Below are 17,748 nucleotides of genomic sequence, written 5' to 3'. Positions count from 1 at the left end.
GGTGTCACAAGCCCCCCACCTGGACCAGGAGATCCAAGGTGACTATGGAATTGCCTAAGCCACCTCTCAGTCCCTTCTTCCTGCTCATCTTTGCAGCCTTGGATGTGTTGGCCACAGCCTTCTGAAAGTCCCCTTCCTGGGACCCTGGACCTGGGCCCCCTCCCTCATGACCCCTTCTGTCTTTGGCTTCTCTCTCTGGGCAGCCCCTTCCACTTCCACAGTGTTCACTATCACCTCCACAAATTTACTTTTTTATTCCTGACTGCAGTCCCTAGAGCCAGCTCTGAGATTCCACCTGCTGGCCAGCCCTGCCACTGGCTGGGACATTAAACTTGCTTAGCTGTTACAAAACTGAACTTCTCTGCTGTCCATCCCTCTCCCTACACATGTGGCTGTCAGCACTGGCATCTGTTGACCTGCCTCTCCCAGGAGTCTAGATTGTTTTCCGTTCCTGGTTTAAATATAGTGGAGTGACGGGGAGTGCAGGGCCTCAAGTTGGAGAACCTGGGTTCAAATCTTGGCCCTGAGTGACCTTGGGCAATTTACTTAAATCTCTCTGGGTCTCAGTTCCCTATCTGTAAGGTGGAAATAATAGAACCTCCATGGCCTTGAGACTGATGGAGCGAATGTACATAAGCACTGATGTAAAGCCTGGCCCATTAGAGGCCTCAAAAACTTTGGTCATTGTTGTTAGAAAAGCTTGCAACTTTCCTAATTGGAACTCGTGTCCTATTTATTTCCCCCTCCATTCCGTCCTGCATCCAGTGCACAGACTGGTCTCTCTTCCTTATGGAGGAACTTTCATTGGCTCCCTTTTGCTCATCAAGCTGGCATTCACTTTGTGCAATTTAGCCTTGTCCACCACAGCTCTTTGTGCTCTGAATTGCTCCTGGCTGTGGGTATGTAATGCGTGCGTGCGCGTGCGCGCGCGCACACACACACACACACACACACACACACACACACACACACACACACACACACACACACACACACACACACACACACACACACACACACACACACACACACACTGTCAAGGTGTATTTAGGAAGAGGCTCTGGGTTCAGTGACCACTTAGCCAAGGCTGAAGGACCTCCTTAGGCTTTGCTGCTGAGGAAACAAAGGGGCTGTCCAGGCCAGGCCTCCTGTTTGTCTGGAGGGGAAAGAAAACACCCTGTCCAAACAGAGGCATCCTGGGAGGTGGCTGCTTGATGGCTGTGCTGACAGATGTCAGGATTCTAAGGTAGGGTCACCGCTGTTGGAGGACCAGTCAGAAAGGCTTCTGACCGCCCCTGTGGGCTGCTGGGATCACCATCCCCCATCCTGTGCTCCCCCTCCTCCCAGGGCTCATTCAAGCCCCACCTACTAGGGGCAGCATCCCTGTGCCTGACACTGAGTTAAGAGGCTGACTGGTGATTTCCTGACGGTCAAACTCAGAGGCAGGAGGGATGTCAGCGCCCCCTTGCCTTCTATAGGGGGAAAGGCGGGTATACAGAACGCTCACCCCTCCCTCTCCTGAAGGTGGGGGCAGCCATAGCCCACCTGCAGTGTGGAGAGGGGCTCCACCTGCTTAGTCCCAATGCTTTTGGTAAACCGGAGCGTTCTAATGAGACCCTCCCTCTACAAACGCTCCGCTTCCATCCTCCCCGACTTCCTTCCCCCAGATGTGACAGCCTCAACTCCTGGATTCTCCCTTCACAGCGCGGCCAGCAGCTCTGCGGGTTGGGTGGTTTCCAGCCGAGTCTGGAGACAGCCCAAGTCTGTAGCACCTCCTCCCTTTGGGCCCAGCCCGAGGGAGGGAAAGGGGCGTGTGTTCCTTTAAGGGGCTGGCCCGGCGGGAGCGCGGGGATTTGTCCGCTGCCGCTTCCTTTCTGGCCATTCAAGATACCGAAATCCGCCTGCTTCCTCGGACCCTGTCAGCCCGCAGCCTGGAGCGCTCGAGCCGTCGAGGAGCCGCCTGGGGACGGTACGTGGATCAGAGGTCGCCGGGCTCCTGGGGCCCCCTGTGGGCCGGTTCCTCCTTTCCCGCTTTGGGTCTCCTGCAGGCCCCACGCCTCCCGGGGCAGGGTTGGGGAACCGGCCGGAGGAGTGAGCTGGGCACCGTGGGGCCAGAGCGGAGCTGGTTTGTGATCGACAGAGCCGGTGGGGCTGCTCCTCCGGCCCCAGTGGGTTGAGAGCAACGCGGGGCGCGGGCTGACTTGCCTGGAACCCTTGTGCATAGACCCTTGTTCGCGAGGAGGCAAATGCCGAGGGAAACCAGTGGCCTCCGAGACCACTACTCGGGTCCCCTCTTTCCCACCGGGAGCCACCGGGTCCCTTCCCGTCTCGTCCTGCCGCGGTCCTGCAGCCTCCAGCACAGCGCAACGCCCGCCAGGCTCTGCCCCGGGGCATCTGTCCAGTGCTTCCGGGGACCGCGGGAACCCTGGCAGGGGCTGGGGACAACTCGTGAGGCAGCGGGCAGGCGGACCTGCGCCTCTCGGCCTCTGCCGGCCTGCTCTGGCCATCCCAGGGCAAACGCAATGGATGCCCGTCGGTTTCAGGCCCGGGTTCACTGGGGTTTCTGTCTTAGGGACAGCAGAGGGGCAGGGAGGGCGGAGGGTAGAGCCCTGGGTGGGAGATGGGATCGCTAAGGGAGGAATTTAGGGCTTTTGAGCAGCCAGGAAGGAAACAGCTCCGGGCACTTGGACCCAGCTCTGTCACCAGCTCGCTGGGTGGCCTCCAGCAGCCTGTGACCCGGTCTGGACCTTGGCGTCCAGCGCCGACCTCCGGAGTGCCCTCTGCAACGGGGGGGGGGGGGGGGGGAGGTGATTGACAGGCGCCCTGGCCCCTTTCCCGCGGCCTTGCATGGGCCAATGGGCTGGGAATGCTGGTAGGAAACACCTCCAGCTTCCACTTTCCGGGAACCGCAGGTTTCAAAGGCCCTTGTAAGCCTTGCCCAAACAGGGGGCACCGAAGTCAAATTCCTCTCGGGGAGCCGGGTCTGTTGGAGACCTGGAGGGCAATGGTGCCCTCTGCTGGTGTCTGGGAGACCTGTACTCCCCAGCTGTGTAGTCGGGGTGGTCCGGTGGAGCTCCATTTTCCTTCCAAGTCAGGGTTCAGCTTATTCGGGTGTGTGGAGGGGTCCCAAGGCAAGTGGTGCTAGGAAAAGCAAGGGGATGGGCCGTCAGGAGACCTGAGTTTTCTCTAACCTGTTTTCCAAAGATAAAGCCTTGGGTCTTCACCTCCCTTGGCCTCAGTTTCCCCAACAGTGGCTGCTTTTCTTCTAGACAATGAGAGAGAACAACCTACTGAAATCTTGTGAGACTCACTTTGTAAACTGTTAACAGTAGTAATCATAGCTAATATTTTTTGAGTGCTTGCCCCCTCCAGACAGTTTTCAAAGTGCTCAGTAGCCCTCCTCTTCCTTAATCTTCACAAAAAGCTTTTCTGGTTGGTATTATTGTTGACTACCACTTTACAGATGAGGAAACTGAGGCTCCGTGACTTGCCCAGTGACAGACTGTTAGTAAGTGGGTGGAGCCAGAACTGATTCCAGGTGGCCAATCTGATTCTAGAGCCTGAAGCCTGTCACTGTGTCTTCCACCAATATGTATTAGCTACTATTTGTTGAGCACCTGCTGTGTGTCCGGGGCTGAACAAAATTCATCTTTATAATTCTCACCACAGACCCATAGGGAGGTGCTACTATTATTATTTTTTACAGGGGAGGAAGTGGAGGCCCAGAGAGGTTGAGTAACTTGCCCAAGGTCACACAGCAGGCTGCAGGTGTGTCCAGCCCTAATGCTGGGCCCAGACCTGTGTGCCCAAGTCTGGGTGCCCCAAATCAGCTGGAGCCACTCACTGCCAAGGGCTGGACTTGAACATGGACCTTCCAGCTGGTGACATCTCTGTGGTGGTCCTGAGGGGCTGATGGCAGGGTAGCTAGCCTCAGGGAGCAGAGGCTGTCCATCGCTCCCCTTGGTGGTTGTGGTTGGGGATTGGCCTGGGGCAGGGCAGCAACTAGGCAGCAGTTGCCACCCCTGATTCACACCCAGGACTCTGTTCTGTGTTTTAGCCTTGACATCCAGGGTGGTCCTTGTGCTCAGCCCCTGAGCCTGTTAGTATTCTGTTAGTATTCTCTGGAGACAAGGAGACTTCTGTTCAGATGAGTCAAATGACTTGCCCAGGGTCACTACTCCTAAGGAGGGTTGTAGCTCCTGGACACAGGCTGATCTTTTCTTCAGACTCATTTTGTTTTTCCTGGCATCCCCCCCACCTATTCTAAGGTTGCTTGACTGCTGGGTTGACATCTCAGAGGGATGTTAACCAGATCACACCTCTCCATTTGCAGCTATGTTAATAAGCCAGGGAGTAAACCAAGGTGGGTCCTCAGACCAGAGAAGTAATGGAGAGAACTAGGGCTGTTTGTAGCTGGAAAGGAAGAGCCAGGATGAGGACATGCACTTGACTGAGGTACAAAGATAGCCAGAATGATCCTTTTAGAATGTAAATCAGATTCATGACACTCCTCTGTGGAAAACTCTTCCGTAACTTCCCTTCAGGGCTACAGCCTGGGGCCTGTGACTGCTACTTGGACCTCATTTCCTGCTACCCTCCCTTTCTCTGTCTCTGGGCTCCCACCTTACTGGCCTTCAAGCTGCTCCTGCCATAGGCTTTTGCCCTTGCTGTTCCCTCTTCCTGCAAAACTTTTCCCTGGGATTTTCAAAGCTCGTGCCTTCACTGCCCATCCCCTTCTCAGGGAGGCCTTCCTGACCCATCCTGTTGACAGGACCCCCCCACCCCCCTGCTTCATCCTCTTCTATCACGTGCCACATGTTCATTCACATCACATTATCCCACATGGTGTTTATTGTCCGTCTCCCTCACTAGAGTGTAAACCCCACAAGGACCCCTGGTTTGAAACCCCAGTGCCTAGAACCATGCCTGGCACATGGTAAATGCATGATAAATATCTGTTGAGTGAATGCGATCAAGTCCCAGCTCCTTCATCTATTACCTGGGTAACCTTAGCCAAGCAGCCTAACATTTCAGAACCTCAGTTTCCTGGTCTGTACAATGGGGGTAATAATTCTGACATTGTGAGGCCTATAAGCAATGATGTTCATGAAAGTGTGTTGACAAGTAGAAGGCAGCCCTTAAGTATGACAGATTGTTATGGAGATTGGCTAAAAAGAGTTCAACAGAGTCCTGCCTCTACCACCTCCAGGCCGTGTCACCTTTAGACAGTTGCTTCATGCCTCGGTGTCTCTGTTCACTTAATTCACTTGTGGATTAATTGGGGAGAATGAAATTCTCCTTGCTGATCAGGTGGGGGTGGGGAGCTCTTGGGAGGATCAAGGGAGCTGTTGGATGTGGAAGCCCTTTAAAAGCCAGGGAGAAAGTGTGGTGCCCAGGCTCAAGGTTGTGAGTGTGTGCTGGGGTCTCTGAGGCTGGGAAAGGGTGCCTCAGAGACTTACGCTCTGCGGTTCTGGAGGGCAGAACTCTGGTTCTGGAGACACCAGAAGGTGCAACGGTCTGTTCTGCCTCAGCTCATGTTTCTGAACTGTGAATTACCTCATCCATGGGTGGTAAGAACCCTGGGGGAACAACGTCGGTGAAATCGCATTGGTCTGGTGGTGATTTTTTTCCAGCTCGCTAATGTATTGGAGTGACTGAAACAAGAGTTCTCACAATTAAAGAGAAAACCTTAGCAATGTATGAATTCCTTAAGATAAATGCTGCCAGTCCTGCAGAAAGTGCCTTTCTTTAATACAGATGTCCCTCACTATCCAAATGCTTGCTATTCACTGTCCAACACAGAAACCAAATAGATTTGAATAACACAGCATCCCTCCCTATCTGGATCCCCCAAATTCTTAATATCCAAACTCTTGCCATCCCACCTCAAGGATGCAATAGATTTGGTGAGGGAGGAATGCTTGTACAGCTGGTTTAGCTGCTTAACAGAACTTAGCATAAAGTTTTCTGATAAAAGTTGGAACCAGCTGAAGAAGTTGCAAAGACATTTCCTCTGTGTTAAAACAAAACAAAACAAAACAAAACAGAACATTGAAGAAGGTGACTTCACCCTGTGTCAGATTTTTAATTTTGGTAAATCCATTGGAATTTACCAAAATTGGAATCCAATGCCCCCAAGGACCTACATGTTGAAGGAAGAAGCACTTGCCCCAGTGGTGCATGAAGTCTGCAAAGTACTGATTGATGGGACGTGGGTGCCAGTGTCAGTGGAGTGTTAACGATGCTGGTGTTTTGTTTTGTTTTGTTTTGTTAGGATTGCTCTTGTTTTTGTTAGTGCTCTGGTTATAAAGTTGCATATGTTTTGAGTAGTTTGCCCCAAACTTATTTTTCCCCTAACCTTGTTATTTTTTAATGCGTGATTTTACAAAAATACACATTTTCCCCCCAGGCAGACGAAAATCACTTTGTGGCAGAAATGCCTGCATTTGCTCATCCTGGGGAAGCCGTTTCTCACTGGGGAGCATCTGTACTAGATGAGGTGCTGGAAAGAGGCTGGAAACGTTGCAGGCGGAGGCTGGGGAACCTCTCTGCTCCAGGAGGCTCTGGGTGCCCAGGGACAGGGCGGACCCTGGGACATCCAGCCTCTCCAACCTCATTCCACTTTTCTCTGCATTCTAAACATGGAAACCCAAGGAAGGGAAAGGAAACTAACTCCTACGAGGACCTGATCTGTGCCAGGCACTGGACTATGTGCTTTATACATGTCACTTTCCCTAGTTTGATATTGTGGTTCCAGGCTTTGGAGCTGGAGTGCGTTCAAATCCTGGCTTTGCTGCTTCCTAACTGGATGACCTTGGGCAGATTATTTAATCTTTCTGTGCCTTGATTTTCCCATCTGTAAAATGGGGATACCAATAGATCCCACCTCTAGAGGTTGTGGTGAGAATTAAGTGAGATAGTAAGTGCTCATTAAAGTCAGCTGTTAATATTTTTATGCTGATCATAGCAGCCCTGTGGAGTTATTTCTTAGGCCAAGTGTGGCTAAGCTACGTTCATGAAGAGACTCAAATGTGGTGGCTTAAATACAATAGGACTTTCTTTCTCTCTCATGACACAGTGTAGGTGGGGGAGGTCCAGGGCTGGTGGGGTGGCTCTGTCATTAAGCCTGTGGTTTCCATCTCTGAGTCTAAGGTGGCTACTCTGGCTGCCAACAGGTTGGGGGAAAGAATACGAAGGAAAGGTATCCCAGATCGTTTTCAGTGTAAGACCTGCATGTGGCATGTATTATTTTTGCTCACAAGCATATTAACTGGGAGCATATTAACTGCACAGCATACATATAACAGAAAAGTGCATTACCAGGGGTCCAAACTTCTCTATTAGGTTGTTTGTGCTTAGGCTGCCCAGATCCAAGTCACCAAGAGGCTTTGTGGGTGTCACCTGGGGATTCCTCTTGGACAAGAAGCAAGGCTCACAGTGTCCTCCTGTTGTGCAAGGCACAGAGGGCAAGTCTGGGCCTTGGGCTCTCTGCAAAGAGGCCTAAGGGAACAGTGAATTCTACCCCTCAACTTCCTTCACATCCATTCCTTCCTCTCCAGCAAGAGCTCCTAACTGTTCTGGAAACAAGAATGTTTCCCCCACAATCCCACCACCCTTACAGTCCAATGCATTTCTTTTCTTTTTCCTCCCTCCCTTCCTCTCCCTTTCTCTCCTTTTGCTGCTCCCTCCCCTTCTGGTTCCTGTTCACAGCCATTCTTAGGGCCACACACTTACAATCATAGCAGAGTGGCAAGTCTATGTTCTCCCTTGTCTATTCTAAATGATACCCTAAGCACTTTCCATGTTGCTGCATGATAATCACAGTCATACTTCCAAATGCCTGCTGTCAACTCAGGTCTTGCTGCTCTACTTTCCACTCAGCCCCCAGAGGGATGTTTCTAAGATGTAGGTCTGATCCTGTGGCTCCCCTGCTTAAAGCCATTACTGGCACCCTAGGGCTTTGGGGACAAAGGACAGGCTGCTGGGTCTGACACACAAAGGCATGTAGACTCTGGTCCTGCCGTGCCCTCTCCCCTCCTTTCCCCTATATCAGCCAGCGCCTTGGCAGGAAGCAGAATTCACCCTAGATGTTTCCAATAAAGAGATTCTAATGATGCGATGACATTCAGAGAGGAGAGTAAAGGCAACAAACTAGGGAGTCGGGGTGCAGAGACAAGCAATGGCAGTCGGTGCCCCCCTGGCCTCGGGGGGAAAGGGGAGGAAAGAGTGTTACAGAGCCATGAGAGCGGAGTTGTGATCCTGACGGGACACGGGTACTGCAGAGACACAACCTCTCTCCCCTCCTGCCCATCTCCTGTGTGTGCCTCCTGTTGGCTGAATCTAGCTGGAAGCCAGAGGGCCTGGGGGCCTGGGAGGAGTGATCAGTGCAGGGTAGAAAAGAGCAGAGATGGACCAGGGAGTTGGGGGGGGCGCACACATGGACAACTGGCAACACACCCCAGCCCTCCACGTGCTCTCTGGCCTCTGAACCTTTGCACTTGCTGCGCCCCCTCCTGGGCAAACCCTGCTGTCCTTTTCCACCTGGCTACCTCCTGTGTCTTCAAGTCTAGTTTTCTGTACCTTATCTTTGTACTCACCACACGATATCTCCTGCCTGTGACTCTGCCCCTTTCCTGGACTGAGCTCCTCCAAGGTGTCACCCGGCCTTTTAATCGGTGAGAGTACTCAGTAAATGGCAATGAGCAGGACAGGGATGGGGGGAGGTGAGTGAGGCACTAGCTTCATGTGCAAATTTAAGGGAGGGGAGTGTGTGTGCAAAAAACCCTCAATAATCAAGATATAATATTTTGGGACTTCCCTGGTGGTGCAGTGGTTAAGAATCTGCCTGCCAATGCAGGGGACACGAGTTCGAGCCCTGGTCCGGGAAGATCCCACGTGCCGCGGAGCAGCAACTCAGTCCGTGCGCCACAACTACTGAGCCTGCGCTCTAGAGCCCGCGAGTCACAACTACTGAAGCCCGCGCGCCTAGGGCCTGTGCTCCGCAACAAGAGAAGCCACCGCAATGAGAAGCCTGCACATCGCAACCAAGAGTAGCCCCCGCTCGCTGCAACTAGAGAAAGCCTGTGTGCAGCAACGAAGGCCCAACGCAGCCAAAAATAAAATAAAATTTAAAAAGATATAATATTTTGATGCAATACAAAAAAGTAGAATCAACAAACTACAGCCCATGGGCCAGCTGCCTATTTTATTTGCATGTCCACTGAACTTGGAATAGCCCCCCAGAAGTACTCTAGCATGGTATTAAATTTTTTTTTTACCTTGACCCAAGATAAGAAATAATTTCACACTGTGACCTCCCCCCCCACCTCATCCCCACAGATGTTTCTGGACTGAAACAAAAGCTCTGCAGTGCAAGACTCATCTTCACTAACCATGAATGCCACCTGATGTTTTCTAGTCTAGTCTAGTCTCTTGGATGTCATTAAAAAATGCTGCTCACAACTTTTCCAATTCAATCCCGTTGTTTGAAAAATGGTGATACTGTCATATCATCCTGCTTAATTTTCTCCATGGTCTTTTTGCTGCCTCCTAACTCCTGTTTAGGACTTGTTGGCTTGCTTGTTGCCCATCTTGCCTGCAGGGTGCAGTCCCCTTAGAGCAGGGACTAGCTCATCACCACTGTCTCCTTGGCCTCGAGAAGGGTGCGTGGCACACAGAAGATGCTCTACAATTTCCTGTTGATCGAGTGAATGAGTGGGTGCTGGAACCCAGGGGTCCCTGGACCCCCGCCTCAGGGCTTCTCTCACTGGCTTGTTTTTCTCCTCTTCCCAGTTCGCCCCAGCCCCCAGCCTTCCCCGACGCCTGGGCGCTGCCACGTGCATGACGTCATGGGCCTGCCGGCCCTGGGCCTGCTCCTCCCGCTGTGCTGTGTCTCGGGCCTGCCCTTCTACAACGGCTTCTACTACTCCAATAGACCCCACGGCTGGAACCCGGGCAAGGGCCACGGCGAAGGTGGGTGGCCTCCTGGGTCGACTTCTGGCTCGGCCAGGTGATGAAGACCTGTCCCGGCCCCTGCTGTGATGTGCAGGTTCCAGGTTGGGACAGGGGCGAGGGTACGAAGCCAGCAGCCCCTCTCCCAGCTGTGCAGTGGTCCAGCCTCGTTTCTAAGATGAGCAGAAGAGGTGTGGTTCTGTTACTCCGTGTTTGCTGGCCCCTCAGATGTGGAGCCAAGTGCACTGTAGGACAGTCATTTTTGCTTTTTAGACTTTCCCCAAAGTCCTGCCGAATTTTCCAAGATTCTGCTTAAACATCACCTCCCCAGGTCTCCCCAGTGGAAAGGGGGTTTGGGGTTAGGGAGATGTGAGTCTGAATCTCAATTTTGCCACTTACTGGCTACGTGGCTTTGGGCAGGTGACTTTTTATCAGTGGTTTTACACACCTACTATGTGTCAGGCATGCTTCTAGGTGCCTTACATATGTTACCTCGTATGATCCTCACAGAAAACCTGACATAGGCGAGGCCTTGTTAGGTGTAGCTGTTTTTCAGCATGAGCTCCTCTGCAGGGAGCCTCCCTGTCTGTCTCCTGCTTACCCCCGAGGCTACCCCCTGCCCCCACCCTGTGTACCTCCAAGGTCTCAAGTCCAGACCCAAGATCCTAAGACCATGAGGCCCCCCTATAGAGGGGCTCAAGTTAGAGATGGGCCAGCCTTAGCCCATAAACCTGGTTCTTGTGGTGCACGGGAGGCTCTGTGTTTGTTTGTCCCCCTGAGCCCTGACTATAATCTCTAGAAGTCCTGGCCTCATCTCACCTGTGTTTCCGGGTGTTTGGGAAGAGTCGTGGTGGACAGTGGACAGAGAGTGAGGGGCAGGCTGTGGTCTCCTGTGGCCAGTGTGTTAGGGAAGGAGACTCAGGGGGATTAGAGTCCCAGCCACCCACCCATCTGGGGGTGCTCTTGCTGCCTGCTACACCAGTTTGCTTCTTTTTTTAAAAAAATATTTTCTATTTTATCTTTTTTTATTTTTGGCTGCGTTGGGTCTTAGTTGTGACACGTGGGATCTTCCTTGCAGTGCACGGGCTTCTCTCTAGTTGTGGTGTGCGGGTTTTTTCTCTCTAGTTGTGGCGCGTGGGCTCTGTAGCTGTGGTGCGCGGGCTTAGTTGCCCCGCGGCATGTGGGATCTTAGTTCCCCGACCAGGGATCGAACCGGTGTCTCCGGCATTGGAAGGAGGATTCTTTACCGCTGGACCACCAGGGAAGTCCCCCAGTTTGCTTCTTATACCTAACAAACCTAGTGGCTTAAGACAACAGCCATGTATTTTGCTCATGATTCCATTTTGGTCAGCATTTTGGGCTGGGCTCCATCTCTTCAGTCTTGGCTGTGCTCACTTAATTGATCGTGCCTGCGGTTGGCAGGCAGATCAGCTGGGGGCTGGTTGGTCTAGGATGGCCTCAGCTGGGATGGCTTGTCTCTGCTCTCTGCGTGTTCTCACCTAGCAGGTGAGCACAGTCTTGTTCTGATGGTGGTTGGCAAGGTTCCGGGAGAAAGAGTAGCCTCAGCAGGGCCTCCTGGAGCCTCGGCTCAGAGCAAGCACCACAGAACAGTCACTTCCACCACATTCATTTGGTCAAAGCAAGTGGCAGGGCCAGCAAGGATTCAAGGTGGCAGGGGGCGGTGCATAGAGTCACCTCCTGATGGAAGGAGATGTAAAGTTGTGTTGCAGAGCGTGTGGATACAGGGAGGGGTGCAGCACTGCGGCCATTCTTGTAATCTAGAACCCTGGGCCTGGCGGGAGCTGGGAGTGAGGGTGGGGTTGGCCTTTGCAGGGGTACAGACGTGCTGCAGCAGGTCCCCATCTGCACCTGCCTCTCCCCCCAGGCATCTTCAATGGAGTGAAGCTGGTGGTAGAGACGCCTGAGGAGATCCTGTTCTCCTACCGTGGGGCCAACGTGACCCTGCCCTGCCGCTACCACTACGAGCCGGCCCTGGTCTCTCCTCGGCCCGTACGCATCAAATGGTGGAAACTGTCAGAGAATGGGGCCCCGGAGCAGGATGTGCTGGTGGCTATTGGGCTGAGGCACCGCGCCTTTGGAGACTACCGAGGCCGGGTACATCTGTGGCAGGAGAGGGAGCGTGAAGTGTCACTGGAGATCCGGGACCTGAGGCTGGAGGACTATGGGCGCTACCGCTGCGAGGTCATTGATGGGCTGGAGGATGAAAGTGGCCTGGTGGAGCTGGAGCTGCGGGGTGAGACCCCAATGGGGGCTGGGTCCTGGGAGCTACAGGGAGAGGGCTCTGAGAAAGCATCCAAACCTCTGTGCTTTTGGCAGATAAACATTTAATCCTCAGAACAACCTCAGGAGGAAGCTGCTCTTATTCTCACTCCCATTGTACAGCTGAAAAAATTGAGGCACAGAGAGGTCAAGTCACTTACCTAAGGTCACACAGCTCATAAATGGCCGAGTAGGGGTTTGGCCTCAGAATCTACTACTCTCTACTCCCTCTTGCTCACATCCTGTTCAGAGAGAGGGGGACAAGAGCGGGGCACACAGCTGATGGAGACAGAGCTGAGATTCAAGCAGGGTTGGCAGGCAACACAAGCAAATGAGGCAGCCCAGGGTGAGTGATAGGGAGTGGTGGGGACTGGGGCGCACTCCTGAGCCCTCATCCCATCCGAAAGGAGCTGCTCTATTCAGGCCCAGCTGATGATGCCACATCAGAAGCAGGCCTAGTGCAGCCAGATTTTCTGATTTGAAAAGAGAAGCTTATATTTTTATGTGAAATCTAACTTAAAAAAAAAAAGCAAACCAGTGCTGTGCAAGCCAGCCAAACTCTACACACTAGATCTTACGTATGGGTCCCTGTTGTGATCTCTACATGACTCCTACCTTCTCTGTCTCTAGGATGGGGCTGTGTGTCCTCATATATCTCCTACCTGTTAGGGAGGCAGCTGGGGGGTATGTAGAGAAGGGTGACCTGACTCTATGTCCATCCCATCCCAGCTGTGGTACCCTGGGTCAGTGCTTCACCCCCAGAGCTGCAGTCCCCTCACGTGTAAAATGAAGAACAAGGGCAGTTCCTCCTTTACCTCCTTCGAGGAGATGAGGATAAATGTGAGTCAAGGGCCTATCAGTCAGTGCAGATCTTTGCCATCAGCAGCTGCATCCCCAGTCCACGTGGCTTAGATGGTGGCCCAGAGGTGGCCTATGACGTTGGGGATGGTGGGGGATGGGAGGGAGCCTGTGAGAGCCATTTGTCTGGGGACCACAGAAGCAGCCTAGAGAAACAGGGAACCCTCACCGTGTTCCTGCGGCTGGAAGGGCTGGGAATTTGGGACGGAACCAGGCATGAAATAAGCCCCCTGCAAACACACATGGAGGTTGTGTGCTGATGGTCGAGGCCCAGGGGCCTCTCTGCCCCCTCAACCTGGCTCTGCCCAGGGGCCTGGCTTCCTGCCCCAGGTGATATTGGGGGTGTGGGGCCCAGATGTTCCCAGGCCCCTGGCCACAGGAAGGAGATTCTAAGGACTCTAGGCCCTGCTTCTAAACAATGCCAGTCCCAGGCACTAGGGATACCGCCTCTCCTTAAGGTTTCATCTGACTTGGTAGAGACTGGATCTAGGGTGTTTAAAAATTTTTTTATTATGGTAAAGTTTCAAACATGAATGGTGACTTTTGAGGGAGCCTATGGTACCTATAAGCCTCTGGCACCAGAAAGGGAAGCCCCCTGCCCAGGACCTCCCTGACCTTGAGCCTCCCCTTTATTAAGACCTTTTACCATCCCTCCTCTTCCCCTGAATCCGTCTTCCCCACGTAGAAACTTGTATTCTCCTAAGAAGCTTCCACATTAATGTTAGTGTTAATGTAGATGATGAGGTCTCAGCTAGCGACAGGGAGAGCCAGAGCCCAAGAGTGCACCCTCTCCTGTAGATGGCAGTACCTCCTCACTGGTGTCTTGGCTCAGGCTGCTGTAATAAAATACCGCAGTGTGGGCGGCATAAACAACAGCAGCAATTCATTTCTCGCAGTTCTGGAGGCTGGAAGTCCCAGATCAGAGTGCCAGCATGGTCAAGTGAGGGCCCTCTGCTAGATTGCAGACTTCTCGCTGTGTCCTCACATGGTGGAAGGGGCTGGGGGTGGGAGGTGGTCTCTGAAGTCTCTTTTAAAAGGGCACTAACCCCATTCATGAGGACTCTGCCCTCCTGACCTAATCACCTCCCAAAGACCCCACCTCCTAATACCAACACATTGGGCATTAGGATTTAAACATCTGAATTTGGGGGAACACATCGAGACCATAGCCCTGGGGTTCTTGCAACAGCCCTGTGAATTAGGCCTTAGTCTCATTCTGTAGTTGGGGATATTAGTTAGCTGATTAATTCATTACCTTAACAAGCTAATAGTTTTCTGAGTACTGCTGTGTGCCAGTCTAGCTCTGGGAGGGAGATGTAAAGCAGATGTAGGCTCTGCCTCAGATTTGGATATTGGACAGGAGATGACAGGTTTACAGAGTTTTTCTGAGGGATTGTGTGTGCGCGCGCGCGCGCGCGCGCGTGTGTGTGTGTGTGTGTGTGTGTGTGTGTTGAGGGGAGCGTCTGTCCCAATAGATTTGGGTCTCCAATCAGCTGGGCCCAGCCCATCCATTCAAGCTGCTTTTTCCTCCCTCCCAGGTGTGGTCTTCCCTTACCAGCACCCCCAAGGGCGCTACCAGTTCAACTTCCACGAGGCCCAGTGGGCCTGCGAGGAACAGGACGCGGTGGTGGCCTCCTTTGAGCAGCTGTTCCGGGCCTGGGAGGAAGGCCTGGACTGGTGCAACGCAGGCTGGCTGCAGGACGCCTCTGTGCAGTACCCCATCACGCAGGCCCGACACCCCTGCGGTGGCCTGGGCCTGGCACCTGGCGTGCGCAGCTACGGCCCACGCCACCGCCGCCTGCACCGCTATGATGTGTTCTGCTTTGCTGCTGCCCTCAGGGGTGAGTGGAATGGCTGAGCACAGGCCTGCGGGTGGAAGGGCAGCGTCTGGGGAGCTTTCAGACCTCTCTGCCCACCCTGCTGGCACCTTCACCTGGAGGTCTGGAGCACCTGTACATGTTGAAGCCATGTCCAGCTGAGGTTTTTGTTCTGTTTTGTTTTGTTTTAAGTTTCCTGTGTTCATTAGGGATGCTCTTTATTTTATTTATTTATTTTGGCCGCGCCTTGCAGCATGCGGGATCTTAGCTCCCCAACCAGGGATTGAACCCATGCCCCCTGCATTGGGAGTGTGGAGTCTTAACCACTGGACCACCAGGGAAGTCCCCCAGCTGAGTTTTGAGTGCTTTGCTGCTGTTGCTTCACACCCATCATTGGTTTAGTCATTCATCAAACATTTCCTGAGTGCCCACTATGTGCTGGGGCCAAGGCTAGGCACTGGTCATCATAGACAAATAAAACACAGTCTGTCCTCACAGAGGAGCTCATTTCATGGGAAGATAAATGAATAAAAATAAATTGGTTCCGTGCCATATCCCAAGCACTTAGAAAAGTGCCTGGCACATAGTAGGTGCTCAGTAAATGTCTGAGTGAATGAGAGACTCTGATTGGTCCAGCAGAGGTGGGGCACCAACCCAGGGTGCAATTAGGGAAGGCTGGGGTGGAGTACCGATATGACTGGAGGAACCCCAGCCCCATGGCAGGTAGGATGGCACTCTCAGAGAGGGGATGAGGACTGGGAAGTTATCCCCCAACAGTATCCACTGCAGATGCCCACAGCCTGGCATCTCCCTAGGCTCAGAGAGCTGTCAGGTCTTTGGGGGCTGGTTGGTGGGGTCTGGATTGGCTGGCATTGCTCCAGGCCCTGTTGTCTTCTCTGGCTGCCCACTCCACTGCCCAGCTCTCACGCCCCACATCCCACAGGGCAGGTGTACTACCTGGAGCACCCTGAGAAGCTGACACTGGCAGAGGCAAAGGAGGCCTGCCAGGAAGATGGTGCCCAGATCGCCAAGGTGGGCCAGCTCTTTGCCGCCTGGAAGTTCCACGGCCTGGACCGTTGCGACGCTGGTTGGCTGGCAGATGGCAGTGCCCGCTACCCTGTGGCTCACCCACGTCGCAACTGTGGGTCCCTGGAGCCTGGGGTCCGAAGCTTCGGTTTCCCAGACCCACATAGCCGCAAGTATGGCGTCTATTGCTACCGGCCGCGCTAGCGCCGGGCTCCAGCTCTGTACTCACGCCTACCCCATCCGCTCACGGGCTGTATTTATTGAGTAGTTCATTTTCCCTTGCAGGTTGGGGCAATTTTCATTTTGTTTTTATACTTTTCAACTTAAAAATTTTTGAAATACTATTTTTTTTTGTAAATCCCACAGATCCCAGATCTTCCCTTTACTCAGGTAGACACTCCAAGGCTCTCCCCCTCCACGAATCCTCCTGCCCCTCTCCTCCAGGACACTTGAGGTCCATGGGCTCACGAGGGCTCTCTGCCATTGCTGAGCCCAGACCCCTTCCCTGCTCCTGGGAGGCTGGCGCCCAGAGCTGGCAGTGGCACGAGATGCCAGGGCGTGGTGGCTGCAATCCTCCCTCCGCCTCAGCCTGAGGAGAGGAGAGGGCATCCAGGGCGGCTCTGGAGCCGAGCTTTGGGCCTTGCAGCCTCCTGCCCTCTCGTACTTCTTTGGCAAGCAGCTGGCCCACATCAGCATGGCGGAGGAGCTAGGGCTGGAAGCAGGCCCCTGGGCTTCTGTGTGACATCCCAGGGAAGAGAGAGACTTTCCTCCCCATTTTTTCCTTTTCTTAGTTCCAAAGAGTCCATATTTTGTTCTCATTTTTCCCTATTTGGGGAGCAGCCCTCAGGTGTGTGTACTTTTTTTGGACAACAAATGGTGCTGTGACCCCTTCCTCCACCCCGAGTCCGTGCTCTGGGTCTCACTCTTTATCTCATTCAGTCTTAGGGCCCAGCTCCCTGCCTGGTGGGAATGGGGGACCATTCTGTCCCAGACTTCAAAGGTCGACTGGGTCTGTCCACTGGAGTGGGTGGGAAACGCCATGGGCTGCACCTTTGGGCTGCCGTGGTCTGGCCTTGCCTGCCCTGGGGACACCCTGCCTCGGGGGCTGGCCTAGCAGCTGGAGGCGCTGGCTCGCTGTCCCACCATCTCACTCCCGGCTGTGAGTCTGCGTGGACACAGCCCAAGAGTGGGAGGTACCTCTCGGGAGACCAGAGGAAGCTGTGCCCTGCAGAGGATCTTGGAGACCAGCCCTCTCTGTGCCTCACCCTCTGTCCCCACCGCCCCCCATGTCAGCCTCAGGAAACCAGACCTTTTGCCTCTGCGCAGGCACACCTCTGTCACCCACAATCAGTAATTCACTCTATCCTTCAAGTAGCCCAGTGCTTCTCAAAGTGTGGCCAGCACCACCAGCTTCACCTGGGAACGTGTTCGAAATGCAAATTTCTGGACCCCACCCCTGATCTGCTGAGTCAGAAACTCTGGAGTGGGACCCAGCACAAGCCCTCTCGATGCTGATGCAGGCTCAAGGTTGAAAACCACTGACACAGTTGTGTTCCCAATGAATCAGTTAATTAATCAATAAATTGCATGATTATTGTGTTCCTACAATGTGACCATTGCTGCATCCTCTGCTTTTGTCCACTGATCCTTTCCAGATCTGTAGGTAACCTGGGTACACAAAAATATTCACCAACAAATACTCAACCACACACGTACACACCCAAAGAGACACTAGCAGACTCACACTGGCACACACTAACCAACACCCAGACACCTTCATAAACACAGAATCAATGCCCGCTGAGCAAGTCTCATG

At 53.3% G+C, this 17,748-nt stretch overlaps 1 protein-coding gene across 1 annotated transcript; it reads left to right on the top strand.

Annotated features, from left to right (window-relative positions):
* The first annotated feature begins 1,837 nt into the window (after nt 1-1,837).
* Nucleotides 1,838-17,545, top strand: HAPLN3 (hyaluronan and proteoglycan link protein 3). The gene is made up of 5 exons (XM_060097353.1): nt 1,838-1,969; nt 9,793-9,972; nt 11,837-12,205; nt 14,628-14,930; nt 15,850-17,545. The coding sequence occupies exons 2-5, from the start codon at nt 9,849-9,851 to the stop codon at nt 16,134-16,136; spliced, it is 1,083 nt and encodes a 360-aa protein (XP_059953336.1). The 5' UTR covers nt 1,838-1,969; nt 9,793-9,848; the 3' UTR covers nt 16,137-17,545.
* The last annotated feature ends 203 nt before the right edge of the window (nt 17,546-17,748 follow it).

The sequence above is a fragment of the Mesoplodon densirostris genome, chromosome 4, assembly GCF_025265405.1.
Source record: "Mesoplodon densirostris isolate mMesDen1 chromosome 4, mMesDen1 primary haplotype, whole genome shotgun sequence".
Classification (NCBI taxonomy): domain Eukaryota; kingdom Metazoa; phylum Chordata; class Mammalia; order Artiodactyla; family Ziphiidae; genus Mesoplodon; species Mesoplodon densirostris.
Note: the sequence above shows the minus strand (reverse complement) of the source record. Positions and strands in the feature narration are given on the sequence as shown.

Coding starts and splice junctions, on each gene's coding strand:
- HAPLN3 (XM_060097353.1), top strand. CDS start 9,849: ATGGGCCTGCCGGCCCTGGGCCTGCTCCTCCCGCTGTGCTGTGTCTCG. Junction 12,206..14,627: donor GGTGGAGCTGGAGCTGCGGG/GTGAGACCCCAA, acceptor CCTCCCTCCCAG/GTGTGGTCTTCCCTTACCAG. Junction 14,931..15,849: donor CTTTGCTGCTGCCCTCAGGG/GTGAGTGGAATG, acceptor CACATCCCACAG/GGCAGGTGTACTACCTGGAG.